Source organism: Saccostrea echinata, unplaced genomic scaffold (genome assembly GCF_033153115.1).
Source record: "Saccostrea echinata isolate AGI-Se365-2 ecotype Australia unplaced genomic scaffold, CSIRO_AGI_Sech_v1 ptg000002l, whole genome shotgun sequence".
NCBI lineage: Eukaryota > Metazoa > Mollusca > Bivalvia > Ostreida > Ostreidae > Saccostrea > Saccostrea echinata.
The window spans coordinates 26540783-26560706 of record NW_026889751.1 but is presented as its reverse complement, the minus strand read 5'-3'; the positions used below and the strand labels follow the sequence as shown (position 1 = coordinate 26560706).

General features: G+C 36.8%; 1 protein-coding gene across 1 annotated transcript; it reads right to left on the bottom strand.

The window, feature by feature from the left end:
* Positions 1-1814: 1814 nt before the first annotated feature.
* Positions 1815-4774, bottom strand: LOC133178198 (neuronal acetylcholine receptor subunit alpha-2-like). Its single transcript, XM_061312949.1, has 3 exons — positions 4638-4774; positions 3658-4193; positions 1815-2200 (listed from the first exon to the last, which is right to left on the bottom strand). The coding sequence occupies exons 1-3, from the start codon at positions 4772-4774 to the stop codon at positions 1815-1817; spliced, it is 1059 nt and encodes a 352-aa protein (XP_061168933.1).
* Between the last annotated feature and the right edge of the window lie 15150 nt (positions 4775-19924).

Here is a 19924-nt window from a genome sequence, read left to right as displayed (position 1 = left end):
GATGAAAAGTAATTGCATCTGATGGCTTTTCCCTTCGCACAGCATAATAAATAGGCACAGTAGGATCTGTTCTGTTTTATCATAAGTCGGTGAAATGAATTACTATGCATGTTGATTTCTGGATCAGGAAAATTAGGGGCTTGAAGAACCTACATCAACCATTCACTGAATTAATAACAAATTACTGATACATGTATTTATTTCATAAGGTCATAACGATCAACTTTGGATCGAGTCAAGCCCTCTTCCCCAGACACATCAGCGGTAAATGTTTCATATAATGAAATGTTTTATACTTTGCAGATACTGCATTTTTTTAATGAAATCTTTCAGACCAACCTCCTTTCCGTGATGTGAGAAATTTACTCCTAGATTTTTGCAACTATGTGTGTGAGAAAGTGGGTGTGTGGATGTGTGTTTTTGTTCAATTATTTCTTGTTAAAGTAGGATTACTTGGTCACGGAATACTTATTACAATTCTATGAATCTTAGCTGATGTGACCTAAGGATTCTACTTGAATTCTAAAAGTCTTTGCATTCGCAAAGGCCATGGCATACTCTTAATCCCACTTGAGTTAAGGTCAGCTTTAACGAACGAATATTTTTCCGATATACTACATGTACATGTATATGTACATGTATATTCTAAATTGACAATTCATATTTGAATTCGGTCACTTAGATTTTTCAACAGGTGTTTCATGACTATTTCAGCCTCATATCTGAGTATTTCCACTCGTGTGCTGCTCTCTTTCTTTCTCTTTCTTCTGTGTAATAAAAAAAAGTTTAATTTCGCTAATTCTTGTTTTCTCAAGATCTTATTGTTTAAAATTTAAAGACTAAAACGGAGAAAAACATAAATTGTACTTAAACAAAAGAGGTTATTGGTATTTCCAGAAGGTTTTCAGTCCATTTCAACAAACTTCAAGATTGATGATTTTCTCTTTTTAAAAAAAAAAGTCAGAGTGTTTTGACGAGAAAAAGAAGAGGCAAAGTATTTTTTGAAAGAATTTTTCTTAAGATTCGTCCGTTAAGCTCTTTTAAATTTCTGATTTTCTGTTCAAAAAATTTTTTTGGAGCATTTTCTAACGCACGTTTGAATAGAGAGTGCCAGATTGGTGAATAAATTAGAATCACAAGGATTTGTTAGCTTATTTGGATCGTTTGACACAGATTATCATAACGGTAAACCGTCATTACCAAGAATAATTAATAGTACACTGTATGCTGCAAAACACATCACTGTCAAAAACACTTAGAATAAGTTTTCAACTCAGTTAATAAGAAGTATATAAGAACTGATTTAAGTATTTCTGTAACTACTTGTTTTCACTGGTTATATATTAACAATCAATCAATTTTATTTGATCTAGTTCATATGAGAGCTTCAGTGTATTCTTTGATATTTTATTGTTTACCAACACCAGAGACAGCCTTATGGCTGGTCATACATGGTCAAACTTGACAGATTTGAACAGATAGTACATATATCACTATTAAATGCATTTGATTCGAAAATCTCGATAATTTACATAAATAAACCGCAAGTACAATTAGAATTAAATTAGGGCTAATTAGAACATTCAACGTTGTTTATTTTCAGATCTAAACTTTCTGTTTTGCTTTGCGATTGTTCAACTTTCTGTTTTGCTTTGTGATTTTTCAACTTTCTGTTTTGCTTTGCGTTTGTTCAACTTTCTGTTTTGCATTGCGATTGTTCAATTTTCTGTTTTCCATTGCGATTGTTCAACTTTCTCTGGAATATGTTTTTAATTTTCCAAATGTATCCGCCATTTGTATAATAATTACTTAATTTACTGATTAGTAAAAATCATGATTGCAAATATTAGCGTCGTGAGAATAACAGTCAAAATATAACTAACAAAAAAGAATCGGTCAAGAATTTTGGAAAACTCTTGATGCGTCATTGATGTATGTGACTCCACGTCTTCATCTTCAAATCCTACAACCGATTTCCCAATCTTTGGTGGAAGTTTGTTTGGCTCTCCTATTGCCGTCACTGAATCAGAGTTTTTCTTTTTACAGCAGTTTCCGCCACATGAAATCATAGCCATGAAGCGACCAATCCGAGCCAAGCATGCAGGAACGGTCTCGTCGCCCTTGTGGTAGGTGCCAATTACAAGAATAACAAATGCAACAGAGAGAACACCCAGCGCAAGAACGATAACCAAGTAAACAGCTGAAACGAAATCAAATAAGGGTACATTAGTATTGCATGTATGAGTTAGTCTTCTGAAGGCTAAACACTTCAACAGAGAGTTCTTATATGGAAAGGTAAATGTTTTTCTTTAAAGAAGTTGTTCTTCATGATCTAAAATGTTTGTGTGTTTTTTTATCACCCAGTAAAGGATTTTATGTCACTCTCTCAAAAATATAGATAGCGAGCGTAGCGATCTCTATAGACTTGTGAAAGAAGAGAGGAAATTCGAGCTGAAATATACCACGTTCGGCAATTAATTTTTTGTTTGAAACCTGTGCATAATTCTTTTGCCACCACGATTCCGATAATGGCGAGTGCCGTGGTAGTGCCGCGGTTATCGTGAAGAATTAGATATTAAAGTAAATAAAAAATAATTGCGACTACTTTAAAATCGCATTTAATTTGTTAAAAAGCACTTTTTTAGACTTCGTTATTGAAGTGCAACTAACTTGTTCGTTTGTTTATATGTTGTTTAACGTCCCTCTCCAGAATTTTTCACTCATATGGAGACGCCACCACTTGCCGGTGGAGAGCTGCAAATTTTGTCCTATACTCGGCACTTACGGCCATTGAGCAGTGAGGGATCTTTTTCGTGTCAGCACCTACTGCGACACGGGACCTCGGTTTATACGGTCTCATCCGAAGGAGCGGTCTCCACGTCCCACAGTCTGATTCGAACCCGCGACGTAAGGATCAACTCCTTACTTCGCGACTCTAGAGCAGACGCTCTGACCACTGCGCCACGCGGGCGACTATCAAACGAAGTCTTGTAACATTACAGTCTAGACTTTACCTCGTGCAGCTTGAAGTTTTAAGGGGCGGATCAAAGTTAAAAGCATAACCTGTGTAAAGGTCTTTTATAATGCAACTGCGCTCGCCCCGACGATAGCACCGTAAAACATAGTAGTCCTAAAATCATGCGGGAAAATGACAATGCGAGACGCAGTAAACACAGGAAACGGTTCACTGAAAATTTGTTTCATCATTTGCAATTTGCAGAAGGACAACTCAGATATGTGAATTCATTAATAAATACACTAAGTAAACCGCGCTTACTATAGTACTTAACGGTCTCACGGTCGGACATATTATTTTTAATAAAACGACACATTTTAATTGGTCATTGGGCTATTGACAAATTGCAAATATTTCTTTAGATATTGTTTATGGACAAAAAAGAAGATTGTCAGTTTTTCAAGTTTGATTAATTCTAGTGAAAACCTACAGTACGGACTGAATTCTATATCTTGTATCTCCATTAATATTTCCTTGTCTATTTTATGCATCAAATTTTATCCACAGTTTGAAGGAGAAAAATAGAACTATGTTTCTTTCAAACAGTGCATCAATGAAAGTTGACTTCGGAAATTGTGCGCTGAATCTAAGAGAATTCAATGAATGGAATATTTCAGTTTATCAATAAGTCAAATTCTTACTGAGGTAGCATACGGACACAGAGGTACTGGGAATATTGTCTGAAATCAGGGTCAAGTAAACAGCATAAGCCAGCAATACGGTAAGAGAGTATCCGATTTTCTCTCCGGAGTCCACTGGGAGTTTAAAAACCATTGAAATAAGGAACGCCATTAGAACCACTGGAACCATAGTGTTGAGAGCATGAAACATAGGTCTTCTCTTTAACGTAATACAGAACGTGTGACTCGAAAATGTTTGTCCAACACGAGATATCTCTTTAGTATTTTCTCCCGCTGCATCTGTGAGCAACCATTCTCCATTTTCACTGTAAAAACTCATGTCAACCGCTGGATTGTCAAATTCAAGACTGATTTCGTTGCTTGTGTAGCCCCACGTGTTGACTTTAATCGTACATGTTTGCTCGTCAAGTGGGTAGTAGGTTATGTCGCAGCTACAGGCCACAAGGTATATTCCCGCAGGATTCCAAGTGATGTGTCCAGTACTCATTATCCTCATGGGAATGTTCTTATCGCTGATTACAGAAATGTCTTTTACTCTACAAAAAACCAAAGGTTTGGAAAGTTACTTTTAATTATACGTTAATATTCAAGATCCTGCATTTAATAAGAGGGAATAAACAATAATATGATGCTAATCTTGGTTGCAACTGCTTCATGGTGTGATAATGGAGATGAATATAGCGAATACTCTTCCACATTATTTATTTCAGTTTCCTTCACATGATATGCATTTATATAAGATAAGTTCTAATTTGATCTGAAGGCCGTCGGAACGGTGAATGCGTTGAGTGCAAACAATACTGAACAATACATGTATAATGTTTTAAAAATAAATTCGGCCAATTGGCTACAGGAGCATCCTGATGTATATGAGGAGACAGACAGAAGTAGCTGGGAACTAACACTAATGAGATGATTATCACTGTAGATAACCCCCATCCCCATCCTGAGTATGTACCAAGGTAGGGGGTGAAACACACAATGAGGGATGGTCTCGACTGAGGTCACTGGCAGTGTTTGCAGAAATTTCATCAGTACTGTATGTAAGTAACATAGCTGGAACTACCAGTGTTTGATGGGAAAGACTTGCTGACAACCAAGTATAGATTAGTGACATCTTGAAAGATATATGGAGGTTAGGGAAGACTGAACAAGGTTACGAAGGGATGAAACCCCAACTCACAGGCACTGTGAAGGGACACCGCGTACCAATCAACAACACAGAAAAATTAAATCACCCACAGAGTCTTCCGAGAGTGGGGGTGCAAGCATGATGTAACAATAACTATTCGGCTAGTTCGTACAATGGACTTAAACGGGAACAATGGCAGAAACCCAGTGTGGCAGTGAGAAGGTTTGTAGAAATTGAAAGGTTTAAAGGTATACTAAGAAAGAATTAAGTGTAGATATGGGTAGCAACAGATGGAACGCACAGTAACACTGATGAGACTATGGAGGACCACAACAAGGAAGAGCATCGCAGTGTTGAGGACCTCTTACCTAATGAGGCAACTCAGATGTACATTGAGGAAGAGCAACCAACAAAGTACAACTAGCTGCAGAGCCTTCAACAGGCAGCAGGAAACAAAGAATGGCCAACAACATATTATAAGATAAGGATTGATCTATGACGAGGACCTTGATAATATATTAGATACCACACTAACAGGAAACTGTACTATATCATCAATCATAGACACAATTGAACAAGAACGATTTGGAGTTAGTTACAACAAAGGAGAAAAGGTACTCAGAGCACTAGCAAAACCTAAGCGGCGGCAGAAATAAGGATAATGAGAGCAGAGATATATACAGTACGGTCACAAAGCAGTACAGTATGGCAAGCATGGAAGAGAAGGACTCAATGACATACGAGCAATATTAAAGTAGAAAAGAAACAACTTTCAAAGGGCAGAAAGAACTAGAAAAGCCAGAAGAAAAAGAGACCAACGTTTGTTGCCAACTCATACTGTCAGGACTATTAAACCATGCCAGAGATTGGCAGCTAGAGGTATACTGGTATCAAGACAAGAAGCTGCAGTTTCCTGACACTGTACAAAAAAATCTCAGACCCGATATGTTTTCTGGTCGCCAGGAAGCAAGAAAATAGTTAGCATAGAGTTGACACTTCCATGGGAGGAGAGGTGTAAAGAAGCCAATGTGACAAAAGGGACAAATCTTGAAGACGGCGGAGTGTTGAGACAGAGGATAGCAGACTTGGAGCTTCCTGTTGAAGTTGGTTGCAGAGAATTCCCTGCACAGTAAGTGTGGAGGCCGTTTTCTGCATTAGGAGTGACTGACCGATGCAGAAGAGTAGCAGTACAAAACTGGACCAGGCGGCAGAGAAAGCATCCTGCTGGATATGAATGACGAGAGACAGAAGTAGATGGAAACAGACGCGCAGTGTCTGATCACAACCATGTTGATTGTACAAAGAGTGTACCAAACTAGGGGTCGGAACATTCAATGAGGGATGGCCTGGGCTGGGGACATCTGCAGTGTTTGCAGTAATTCCACCAGTTCTGTATTTATATCTATCTGTTTAAAGTGAATATAATTATACCCGCACTTTCTAAAGAAAGTTCGGGTATATTGTTGTTACTCATGTCTGTCTGTCCGTCCGTCCGTCCGTCCGTCTGTCCGTCCGTCTGTCACACTCTTATTTCTCAAACTCCTCTTACATTTTACACAGTAGCCTAATCATCTTTTGGGAGGTGTTTGGTGGTGTCATGTAGATGTGCAGTAAAGTTTCGGAATTTTCATGTTCACCCTGGGGGTCAAATGGGGGTCGAAAAATGACGTTTTTTATGCAAAAAGCCCCTGGTTCCCTGAACTCCTCTTACATTTTACACAGTAGCCTAATCATCTTTTGGGAGATGGTTGGTGGTGTCATGTAGATGTGCAGTAAGGTTTCGGAATTTTCATTTTCAAGTTTTTGATGCAGTGGAAGAGCTCTCACTAATACATATCAGCATATTACTATTAGGTTTGATAAAAATATCTTGAATGATTTATTTAAAACTGAGCTTAACACTTATTTGAGAAAAGAGAGGTCAAGGTCAACGGAAAGGTTGAGGTCAAAATGTTGATGCAGTTGAAAAACTTATATCAGTATGTATTTACTATTAGCATAGAAGTTCAACAAAAATATCAGAAATGGTTTATTTAAAATGTAGATAAGGCCAAATAAAAAAATATGTGTGGTTCGGGTTACCCGACCTTCCCTATTTTATACCCCCGACCCTAAACTTTTTTTTGGCAATTTTCATATTTTTCCGGAATTTCCCCCAATTTCCATCAATGGCTCCAGTTTAAGTTTTAGTTTCAGCAATGACGGCCTCCTTGCAAAACACAGTGCAAGTGTTTAATAGTGTTAAATCCAAAGCAAGCTAGCATGTAGGTGTCCCCTACCAATATTGACTAGTATATTATCACACCACATCTAAATGCCATTTGCAAAGCAGTGATAGGTACTATTTAGAAAAAAAAATTAAGAAAATCATTTTGTTAAAAAAAAAAAAATTAAAAAAAATAAAAAAAAAAAAAAATAAAAATCCCTACCTACCTACCCTAATTTTTTTGGAAGTGTAACCGGAACCACACATATTTTTTTGTTTGGCCTAAACACTAATTTAAAAAAGTGAGGTCAAGGTCAAAGGAAAAGTCAAGGTCAAAAAAGTTGATGCAATTGATATCTCTCAGCAGTATAATTATATCAGCATATGAAGTTTGATAAATATATCTTGAATTGTTTATTCAAAACTGATCTAGACACTAATTTAAGAAAAGTAAGGTCAAGGTCAAAGGAAAATTCAAGGTCAAAAATTTTGATGCAGTTGAAAAGCTTACATCAGTATGTATCAGCATATGACGTTTTATTGAAGTTGGACATGACAAACACTATATGCCTCGGCCATATTCATGGCAGGGCATAAAAAACTTGAATCTACACTATATGAGGATGTTTCCATATCAAAATGACTAACAAGCAAATTCAAAGAATTGTGGTCCCCTGCTTTCCATGTCCTAGTGGATGGGATGCCATTATTTATGACATATTGTTTCAAATATGCACGCCCTATCATATGTCATTCAAAAGTAATCACCAAAGTTAAAATTTTTGAAAATTAGGTAAAACATCAAGGTCAAGGGGTAAAAAATCATAGCATGCTTGGAAACATATTGTTACAGGTAATGTACATGTCAAATATAAAAGTCCTATCTCTTCTCAATCAAAAGTTATAAGGAAATATAACATTTTTGAAAAGTAGGTTAAACTTCAAGGTCAATGTCACAGAGTCAAAAGTCATGATATATTTAGAAAGGTCTTGTCACAGGTAATATACATGTATAATATGAACGCCCTATCTTTTCTCTTTCAAAATGATCATTTGAAATAATGTTAAATTTTTTGAAAAGTAGGTCAAACTTCAAGGTCAAGGTCATGGGTTCAAAAATCATGGTATGTTTAGAAAGTTCTTGTAGGTAATGTACATGTGAAATATGAAATCCCTATCTCTTATTATTCAGAATTTATGACCAAGGTTAAATTTATTGTGACAGACGGACAGACTGACAAACGGACAGACTGACAGACAAATGATATTTAATGTCCCCTAGGTCCCTTTTGTGAAAACGGACGACAATAATGCCCTTGCTATTCATGAGAAGAAGATTTATGATGGAAAAAATCCCCTGCATTTTTCTATGTAAATCATTGGATCCCCATATGTGGCGCCATCCTACCCCAGTGGGTCATAATTTTAACAAATTTGAAGCTACACTGTCTATGTAAAGAAAGTTTCAACTTTTTGGGCCCAGTCAGTGGTTCTTGATAAGACTTTTTTAAAATGATACCACCAAATTTTCACTAATTCTTGATTATCCCCCCTTGAAAGAGGGTGTGACCCTTCACTTGAACAAACTTGAATCCCCTTTACCCAAAGATGCTTTGTGGCTGGGTTGGTTGAAATTGGCCCGGCGGTTCTAGTGAAGAAGACAAAAATGTGAAAAGTTTACAGGCGGACAGATGAATGACAAACAAAATGTGATCAGAAAACCAGAAAAACTCAAGTGAGCTAAAAACTGATGATCACAAGTACTTGGAAAGAGTTACAGTATTTGAAAAGCAGTTTTTTTTTTCATGCATTAATTGTTTTCAGAAGCTGAAAAGGTATGACTTGTATCCATGTTGAAAAAACTTCACATTTCAGAAAACAGTATGATTAAAAATAGTTAATCAAGGTGCTTTGAGTAGCAAAATAAGCTAAACTGGTATAGCTAATTCAACCACAGAGCTTAGTGAATTTTAAAATGCACAACCTTTTCAACTCTTAATCATTCTTAAAATATTTATATCATCATTTCTGATTCAAGGGAGAACTAGAGATATGATCAGAAGTATATCCATTGACTAATAAACATGTACATGTATATTGTGTTTTTTAAGTCATTAATGTTTGTTTGCTGTTAAATGTCCCTCTTGGGAATTTTTCACTCATACGGAGACACCACCACTCAAAAATAATGAAGACGTACAAGTCGGATTTAAGGTTAACATTCATTTTAGGAATTTTCAACAATTAATTAAGACGTAAAGAGATAACTCCTTCCCCTTGCCCCACCCCCTTCCCAGACCCCAGTTTGTTCATGTATGCAAACTAGTCTAATACTTTGGTTTGACATAAAAAAAATGTGAATACATACAAATAGTTTAATGGTCCATCTCTTTGAATGATTTTCATTCCTAATTCTAGGTTGACCCAAATTCATGAATGAAATGTCAAGTAATCTTATCATTGATGCACTTCTATTTAATATGATGTAGTCATATTATGAACAAGAGAGTGGGGATGACCTCAAGGGTTCATAACCTTAAACCATTAGATGTACATAACATAATAACACAAGAAACAAAATTATGTCTAGTCAAATGGAAAAATTTTCTACTATTTAGGAGTCGCATGATCATTTGTCATTTCAGGGACAGGGAGCGGCTAGGGAGATTGGAACCCCCCCCCCCCCCCCTGGAATTTGCAGAGTTATTTAAATAGGACTATATACTGATTTACAGAAGCAAATAAAAAATGACTTTGGATGCCCTCCCCCTTTAAAAACATGGACCCCACCATCATTGTTTTTATTTTGTTTGTTTGTTTGTTTTTTTTTTATTTTGCTCCTCAGGAAATTCTGGGCTGGAATTTTTTTGGACCGAGGTGTGGACCCCCCTCCCCCCCGGAAAAAAATTCCCGGATCTATGCCTGTAACTGAATGTAATGTCGACAACGGGAGATAACTCTTCAGAATGTGAAATTCGTCTATTGTGGCATCGATGATCCACTCTCTACGATCGGCTCATACATTCAGTGTCTGAGAGAGAAACGAACGACAACTCTGCATAGGAGATTGCCGATGATCTTTGATCCTTTTTAAACTTTAACCTAACCATTTGCATTTTGGTTTATTTTACCCCAATCTATACTTAAACTTGTACTTACCGACTGTCATAGGTCCTGTCAACTTCATGAAATATAATCCAATTAAAACACAAAATGAATTAATTTCCACTGATATACATGTAACACTGCACCATGTCACATGGCATGTGCAATCTAAAAATGATAATGGTAAAACTAGTACTAGTACTGGTAGGGTGACGCAAGCCCAATGTGATGTAGAAATTTTCAAAAAGGTGTTCACATACATGTACAGTACAAGAACAAATTTTAAATTATCATAACAAACGATGTTTTAACATAACTTTGCCATCTAGGCCTATTTCCAAAAACAGGCAAATTGTGTGTGTGTGTATTTGGGGGGGGGGGGGGGGGGACACATATAAATTGATTGGGTATGGCTTTTCAAGGAGGTTTTTGCCTAATCAAATACTAAAAAAAGTTTGCACATTTTGATAAATTCATCAAAAACGCTTTGTACTAAAATAATATTATTTGTTGTTGAGAAGATAAATTTAATTTAAAAAGTTCCAATTATGGGCCAAAAATTTATATCCCCCCCTTTTTATTAAAACCTAATTTACAACATTAATTAAATTCTGATATTTCAGACTGGTAATGAATTAAGTATATGAAATGCGTATAAGAGGTTCATGGGTCACATGGTCACCTGAGCATTTTATGCTCGATTTGACGAATACATGTACTGTGTAAATTATAGAATTATTTGGACTTTTTCCTTGGTAAGCCCAATATGAAGGAGTGTGCATTTAGAGGCAAACACCTTAGTGCGGGTATTACTGTCTCATGACAGCATCTAGTTATTGAATGAAAATAAAAAAATCACTATTTATCCTCCATATTGTTTTAAAAAGTACCCTTTATTTCATCGCACATCTACTTTTTTTGTATATACTTGATTTTTTTAAAATGAATTATTCAAATTGTAGGATTCGTTTAAACGAATTTTAAGTCGTTAAACATAATATTAGAATTCGTTTAAAATGATTTAATTAGTTATAACAAATTTTAGATTTCGATTAAACGAATTTAGTCTGTAATTTATCGCTTGATCTGATGATCTACGCCTTTCTACCTGACGTGATACGATTCTTTGGATCAAGTTACTGTTGTAATAATAAATATGTAAAAACGCCAGGTAGTGCCGCTAGTCCTTAAAAAAGCAAACAAAGTTATATGAACAACTTTTATGATATTACATATTTTAATAGCTTCAAATCTTTGTATTTAATTAAAGGTATTTTGCACCTATCTTCTCAATATTATGGGACTTAAGGTCAGATGATACATTCCTTAATAATACATTATTTTTCCCAAGATTCTGTCGTTGAAGTATTACTACTTTAACATATTTACTCATAAAAATTGAGATACCTTATCAGGCATTTGTACAAGATATCAGAGGATTGTGTTTTCTATATAATCATTTTGGAAATAACTTCAATCGCAAATATCAAACCTTTTGCTTTTTTGTTTTTTTAAACAATTAGAAAACAGTTTGAAAATCAAAACTTATAATTTTGAATATTTTTATATATTACTAAAAGATACAGAACAGATATTTAAAGAAATTATCGTTTGACAATATATTAAAAATAACAATATTTGATTGCGCCCATGGGAAAAGGGTGCTTATGGCAATTTTTACACATTTTTAGTTTTTCATGGATTTTGATAGAACAAGGTTAGGAGTTGCCAAATCTGATTTTTTATGGTCCTACTCCAACTCTAAGTATGTTTTTCTTCATTTATATCAATGATACTTCAACAGTGAAATCATGACGTCATGTTCCTTTTGCACCAACGTCAACAAGCGTCAAACGTTTAATTGTAACATTACTAATACATGTATATGTATATAATCATTTCTTTAATTCCTTGTCTTGTAAATTTATAAATAGTTGTTATAAGTAGTTCCATCAACGGTATAGAATTATGTAAATGTTTGAATTGTTTGTTGTACACTTCGTTCATGCTGGGACGACAGGAAATTTAGACCTCAGAAGCGTGCGACTTCCGAAAAAGAATTGTTTTGGAAATATATAGGAAATAGGAGAAAAGGGATTAACTCGAAAGTAATTTCATTTTAAATATGGCTCTCGATGCGCCAAGATGTCATTTTTTTGTTGCTTGAAACAGGCCCGTTGGAAGCAATTTCAGTTGGGGGGAGGGGGGGCACATACCATACATTTTCAGTTGGGGGTGGGGGTGGGCACTGTCAACTACCAAAAATTCCTTGACAAGCAAAAATAAGGTCATTAGGCGTCATTATTGAGGGGGCACAAGCATATGGTAACTATGTTTTTTTTTTTATAGTTTTCTATATTCAGCAAAATTATTGGGGGGGGGGGGGGTCCTACGGCCATGTGAAATAAGTATAAATCTGATATATCTTCCCAAAGGTGAAAATAAAAAAAATGTCCTTGGGAACAACAGTAATCTAGAAACTAGTGTAAAGTAAATTTGTTTTTTTTTCTTTTTCTAAATATAAACATGATAAAGACAGAAAATGTGAAATGTAATTATTTACAAATATTCAACAATTTTAAGGACATTAAGTCGATACGCTGTAGATACATTGCATGTTAAGCAATATTCCACAAAATCTCTTCAAAAAAAGACTCGGAAGGACTTCTGTCTTGCATATGGTAATAAAAAATTCATTATTTTAATTGACACAATACCTTTTTTTCCATTCCAGCATTGAACATTTTTAATTATTTACTTATAAAACAGGCTAATTATACGAGTTATAGTTCACATGCATGAATTAACTAAGGGACAGTTCCGGGATTTCCGGTGGTGATTATTTTGGGGATGGGATGGGGTGGGTGGGGTTGGAGTTAAAAAGTTTAATGACATACTTATAGTTAATATGAGCTTAATAGCATTTTTCAAAAGCTTTCTTAAGGTGCGCAAGCTTAATCCCCCCCCCCCCCCCCCACACACACACACACGCACAACGATTTAAACCACCTAGTTAGTTTAAAAATAAATTATTAATAATGGGAAATTATTCTTCAATCTTTTTTGCACATTTATCTCTCTTTATATAATTACATGTATAACAATGTCATTTTCATAAACAATCAGCGATCACTGGCCGGGCTCCACATGCCCGGAAGTAGGAACTTGACTGCTATCAATGAGTGAAATGGCACCGAAGAATAACAATTCAATTTCCTTTTGCGAAAATGAAAATGATTTAGAAGTAGACAAGTAAACTGTAATCGATTCCGGGCATTTTCGTTATCATTTAAAACGAATCAATCCGAATTTCGTTAAACTGTGAAATCGATTTGTCGGTCTATTCATTTACTTAAATCGAATAAATTATTAAAAAAAAAAAAATAAGTCAGAGATAATTATATATATGTATGTTGTTTAAATGAATCACGGTGTGTAATTTATAGTTAAAGTTTAATGATATTCAATTGGAAATCAGACTTATAATGTGCATGTCCAGTTAAGTGTGTCTGTTACATATACGTAATGTTTCCAGACTGGTCGAGTTTTGAAAGGACGGATTTTTGCAAAGTGGTACATGGAGGTATATTTTTTTTTATTAATTAATGGTTTCAGAATTTCATCCCCCCCATTCAGTTTCTTTCTCATATGAAATTATTGTGAGTTATGTCTAAGCTTTATAAATAAAACAATATGTTATCAATCCAAATGAAGTTTTAATGAATTTCAGTATGGCCCCATACCAGAGACATGGATATGCTTAGCATTGTAAAGTTTTACATCTGTCAGAGTTAAGTCTCGGTTATACAAAATGTCCCCATCCCCCATGTCTGCCGCCAAAATGAAAACCTTACAAGCATAATGTTCATGTTTTGTGCAGAGTATTTGAAGTATTTTATTATGTGCAAAAATAAAACTTGAATAAAACTACATTAATTATAAAGCATTACTTTACAAATAAATTGAGAATAAAAAAATACGTTTACATAATTCGAAGGCAAGTTAAACAATATTATTCCAAATCGATAACTGAGCTTATATATCATTTAATAAAATGTGTAATAATATGACTGTAAAGACTTATACTGCGTAGATATTATGAATAACAAAGATCATATTGACTACAGTGAAAAAAAAATGCAGATGACACTTAAACCTTTGACCTTCATATAAACGCATTAAACGAGTACCAAAAATTTAAATTGTTGAGTTCCTGAAAATTTATAGGCATAGTTTAGAAAACAAGGATTTCATTTCATTTTTTATTAATTAAATTGTTTTGAAAATCTTCTCACTAAAGTTTCACATTTCTTTATACATAAGTAGTATAAGCAGCCTGGATGGGGGGGGTCAACTGAGTGCACTTTTGTCCCCCCAGATCCTGGATAGGGGGGTCAACTGAGTACAAATTTTTTTTTTGGCCCCAGATGACCGGTTCAATCTAGTATACACCCTGGAAAAACCCAAGTAAAAAAGGGGGGTCTACGTTTAATCTACGTATTGTGCTGAGTCAGGCCTAGGCAATACACAATCTTGGCATCGATTCAAGTATACCATTGTGACGTCATGTGTGTCATTCACACAGAGCTCTATTTTCTGAAAACGGAAAAAAACAATAACACAGTCAAAAGTGTGTAAGATGATTTATTCAAAGTAAATGTGTACATATTTACTTTTTCTTCTGGAGTTTCAGGGTCTTCTCCGTCTGGGTAGTAGGAAGTTTCCTCTTGTTGTTAGCCTGCTTTTGATCCTGACTAGTCTCTATTTTCTTTTCTAGATTTCCAATCTCATTCATTATCACTCCTCTAAACACACGAATTTCAGTAATCATGTCTTCTTTAAACTCACAAATAGTCTGTTGAAGTATCTCCATTACATTGGTCATTTGATCTAAGATATCACATATCAAACTTCTTTCATTTCCTTCAATACTATCCTGTGTCTCTGGTATGAGTGCAGGTGAATTCATGGACTTTTCCTCTGCCATATTTTTACGTCTGTCTAGTAACAAATGCCCACTAAGACTGATCTTAAAATTTCCACCTCTGCTTTATATACCCTTTTGTACGTACTGTGTACGTCTCAATACTTAGTCTTGGATCAGCGAGCTACCTAGGCATTGTGACGTCATACACTCTATAAATACAGCTTTTCTCCGACTTTCAGCTCATTTTGTTGTCAGATCTATCAAGATGAATTTTGATAGTGCCTTGAAACAATTGTTACATGCACAACAACTTATGAGATGGAAAAAACGAGAGAAAGAATTAGAAAGAATTATTTCTCGACAGAGAACCAGAGAATTAGTTCTCAGGAAAAAAAATGCGAGATTAATGGAAAGATTAAAGAGAGCCAAAGCCAACCGAGCTCAACACCTTCAAGTTTTAAGGAATGTACCTGAAGAAGAAGAACCATCCCCATCACCACCTCATTCACCACCACCACCGAAACCAAAGGCCATTTCCCAGTATTACCAAGTGAGACTCAATCAGGCCCGGCATTCCAGAAAATTTAAAGCTAAAGAAGATGTCTACAGTGTGAATTTTAAAGAATTTCCAGAGGAGGAAAACAGAGGCTTTGTTCGGCGATTATTTAGGGACATGCTACAAAATGTCAAATATCACATGCAGTGTAACCCTAACGATTATGTACGCCTGAACATTCACCACCCTTCTCTGGATTCCGACATTTGGTACGAGTTTACGCAATGTAAACATTTGAACGAGGACGTCCTTTTAAACAAAATAGAAGCGTGCAACAATCTAAGAAAGATTTTAAACTGGGAGACGGGTCTATGGAATTCGACATGTTTCATGTCAAATATCCAGAAGGCAGTGGTGGACAGAATACTAAACACCTGATGGTCAATAAGGAGAGTTTTAAAAAGAATAAACGATGCATCGTTCAGATCGACAATCCTTGGGATAAATTTTGTTTAGCTCGAGCCATTGTAGTCACCCGTTTACACAGTGAAAAACCTCATGGAACAAGCCGGCTGTGATATTCATCAGCCTTGTGGACCCGAAGAATGGGAAAAATTACAACAGGTGTTAGTCCCTCGCTATCGACTGAAAATATTTCAGTTCAAGTCCACCTCCTCTAAACTCAGTTTAGAGCCCCTTTACAAAGGCTGCGGAGATGGAACTTGTTTAAACATTCTGTTAGACGATCATCATTACGATGCTATTTTGTCTATGCCAGCTGTGACGGGTAATCAATACTATTGTGATCATTGCGATGTGGGGTACAGGAACATCACAGAGCATCGTACCAAGTGTCCTTACCGCTGTTCATTTTGTTTAACGGACACTCCCTGCCCTCCAGACGGGAGCCACATTCAATGTAGTCAGTGCCAGGGATTTTTTCAGAGCAGAACTTGCTACGAAAACCATTTACGGCCTCACAGTAAGAATACGGCCACAACGGTATGCAGTTTAATGGGACGATGCGAGCATTGTGAGAAATGGATGCCCAAAAAATTACTCCCTCATCATCATTGCGGAGGACAGAAACAATGTAAGATCTGTAAGAAAACTGTAGACACGGATCATCAGTGCTACGTTCAACTGAAGCCTGAGAAAAAGAAAAAGAAAGGCAAAGAAACATTACAGTTTTATATTTATTTCGATTTCGAATGTACACAGGAAAAGGGCATCCACGTCCCTAATTTATGTGTGGCACACCGCGTATGTCAACATTGCGGGCACTTACCCATAGAAGATCGCTGTCCTCACTGTCGACACATGGGACCCCGTCAACACGTGTTTAAAGGGTCAGATACCTTAAAACACTTCATGGACTGGTTATTACAGCCCGACACAGGAAATAAGAATTCTGCCTTATTACACGACGAGGCCATCATCATTGCCCACAATTTCAAAGGATATGACGGACAGTTCATTTTAAATTACCTAGTACATTCCGCCTGCATGAAGCCTACAGTCATCATGAACGGCAGTAAAATATTATCCATGCAAATCTGCGGATTAAAATTCATCGACTCTTATAATTTTTTACCTTTTGCTCTGTCTAAAATGCCCTCTGCTTTCGGATTCACCGAACTGAAAAAAGGGTATTTCCCTCACTTTTTTAACACGGAACAGAACCAGAATTATGTGGGGCCTTATCCACCGGCAGCATTCTACAATCCGGACGACATGTCTATAAGTGGACGACAGGCTTTTTATCAATGGTACGAACAACAAGCCGGAAAAGTGTTTGATTTCCAGAAGGAATTTTTAGACTATTGTATTTCAGACGTCGATATTTTACGACGATGCTGTGCTCAGTTTCGAGCCACTCTCAAGACCTTGGTCCATGTAGACCCCTTCCAGGAATCCATCACTTTTGCCAGTGCGGCCAATTTAGCTTACCGTCGAGGATTCATGCCCGAAGATACCATTGCCATCATTCCCAACATGGGGTATCAGCCTGCGCGTCAATATTCCGCCAAAGCCTGTCGGTGGCTAACCTGGATGAGTCAACAGAGCGGATCTCACATACGACATGCTAGAAACGGAGGAGAAGTCAAGATCGGAACTTATACTGTAGATGGATACCAAGAAGCTACTCGTACCATCTACGAATTTTACGGATGCTATTGGCACGGATGCCCTACTTGCTATCCGAATTTACAGACCGAAACTCATCCTCACCGGACACAATTTACTTACCAGGAATTACACGAGGAAACTTTAAGGAGGAATACAGTCTTAGAGGAAATGGGGTATTCCGTACATAGTATCTGGGAACACGATTTCGATCAACAAGTACAAAGAGAGGTGACATTACAGAATTATGTACGAGACCTGGACATTCCAGATCCTTTGAACCCCCGAGAAGCTCTGTACGGAGGCCGAACGAATGCTACAAGATTGTATTGTGAGGAGGGGGACATGAGATACGTGGACGTCCGTTCCTTATACCCTTACGTATTAAAACACAGACTTTTTCCTTTGGGCCATCCTCAGATCATAACAGACCAATTCCAGGACGTGAGAACTTATTTCGGTCTCATTCATTGTCGGGTCTTACCACCCCGAGGCCTTTATCACCCCGTTTTACCTTATCGCACAGGAGGCAAGTTATTATTTCCATTATGTCGAACCTGTGAGGAACGACAGGACTCTACTTCTAAACATCGATGTCAACACACAGACCAGGAACGCAGTCTTACAGGTACTTGGGTGACTACAGAATTACATAAAGCCTTAGACATGGGATATACTTTAGAGCGGATTTACGAGGTTTGGCATTTTCCAGAAAGCAGTCAAGATTTATTCAGATCTTACATCGATACCTTCTTAAAGATCAAACAGGAAGCCTCTGGATTCCCACCTGATTGTCAGACGGAGGAACAGAAACTAGATTACATTCGTAAAGTAATAGACAGAGAATGGATTAGAATGGACCTATTAAGTATAGAAAAAAATCCGCTGCGAAGAACGATAGCCAAACTCTTTTTAAATTGCCTGTGGGGAAAATTCGCTCAACGCCTGTTATTACCTAAAACTCTATACTTGACCGAAGAAGAGGAATTACAGCAACTCTTACAAGATTCGACCATTGACATCAAAGGGCTAGAACTCTTAGAAAATAAAGAGCAGCCCGAATCGGACATGATGCTGGTGAATTATCAAGAGAAACAGGAATTCGTAGAAGAGTGTCCCTTCGGAAACGTGGTACTGGCCTGTTTCACTACCGCTCATGCCCGATTACACCTCTACGAGACTTTACAACCTTTAGGAAATCGGGTCCTTTATTTCGATACGGACAGTATCATATACCAACATAAGGAGGGACAATTTAATCCTACCCTGGGCCATAGTTTAGGAGAATGGACCGATGAATTAGACGGGGACCACATTATCAAGTTCATGTCAGGAGGCCCTAAAAATTATGCTTACCTCACCGCCAAGGGAAATTCCGTGTGTAAAGTCAAAGGATTGACTCTTAATTATCGGGCTTCCAATATCGTGTCACCAGAGACATTAGAAAAAATGCTCAAGAAAGAAATGGATGAAATCCAAGTCTCGTATCCTTACAAAATACAGAGGACTCGTCAACATCAAGTCAAGACAGTACCTTTAGAAAAACAATATAGAATTGTCTATGATAAGAGACAATTAATGAATGATTATAATACTTTACCTTATGGTTATTAAAAAAACTGTATTTCAAAAATGTGTTGTTATTAGGGAAAACCCCTAAAATATGAAGGGGTTATAAAAAGGGGACAAAAATATTTGAACACTTCAGTCATGGCTGATCATTCTAGGGAGCCAGAGGGGGTTCCTGTTTACCCTAACTATGCTCTGCTCTTAAGAGAGAAGCTACCTTTAAAGAGGGATGGCCCGAGTCTTTAAAAGGATTATTACCCAACCTAGCCAAAGCCGGATTTTATTACAGGGGAGTGGGTGATAAGACCATCTGTTTTCATTGTGGTATGACTTTCACCAACTGGGAACCTACAGACGATCCTTATGTAGAACATGCTTATTGGAACCCTAATTGTCCTTACATCAATACCTATACAGGACGTGAGTGGGTGATGATCGTATTCATTAACCATTTACTCCGGGTGGGATACAAAGTTTCACCTCATATCAAACCTCTACTAGACCAAACCTCTACAGAGATTCAGGCCACAGGAAAATGTCACATTTGTTTAGAGGGAGAATTACAAATGGCTTTACTCCCTTGTGGACACGTATGTTGCTGTTTATTATGTGCTCCCACCTTCCGGTATTGCCCCATCTGTCGAGCCGATGTGAAGAGAACTCAGCGTATATTTCTGTGTTGAATAAAAAGGATTGAAACCCTAT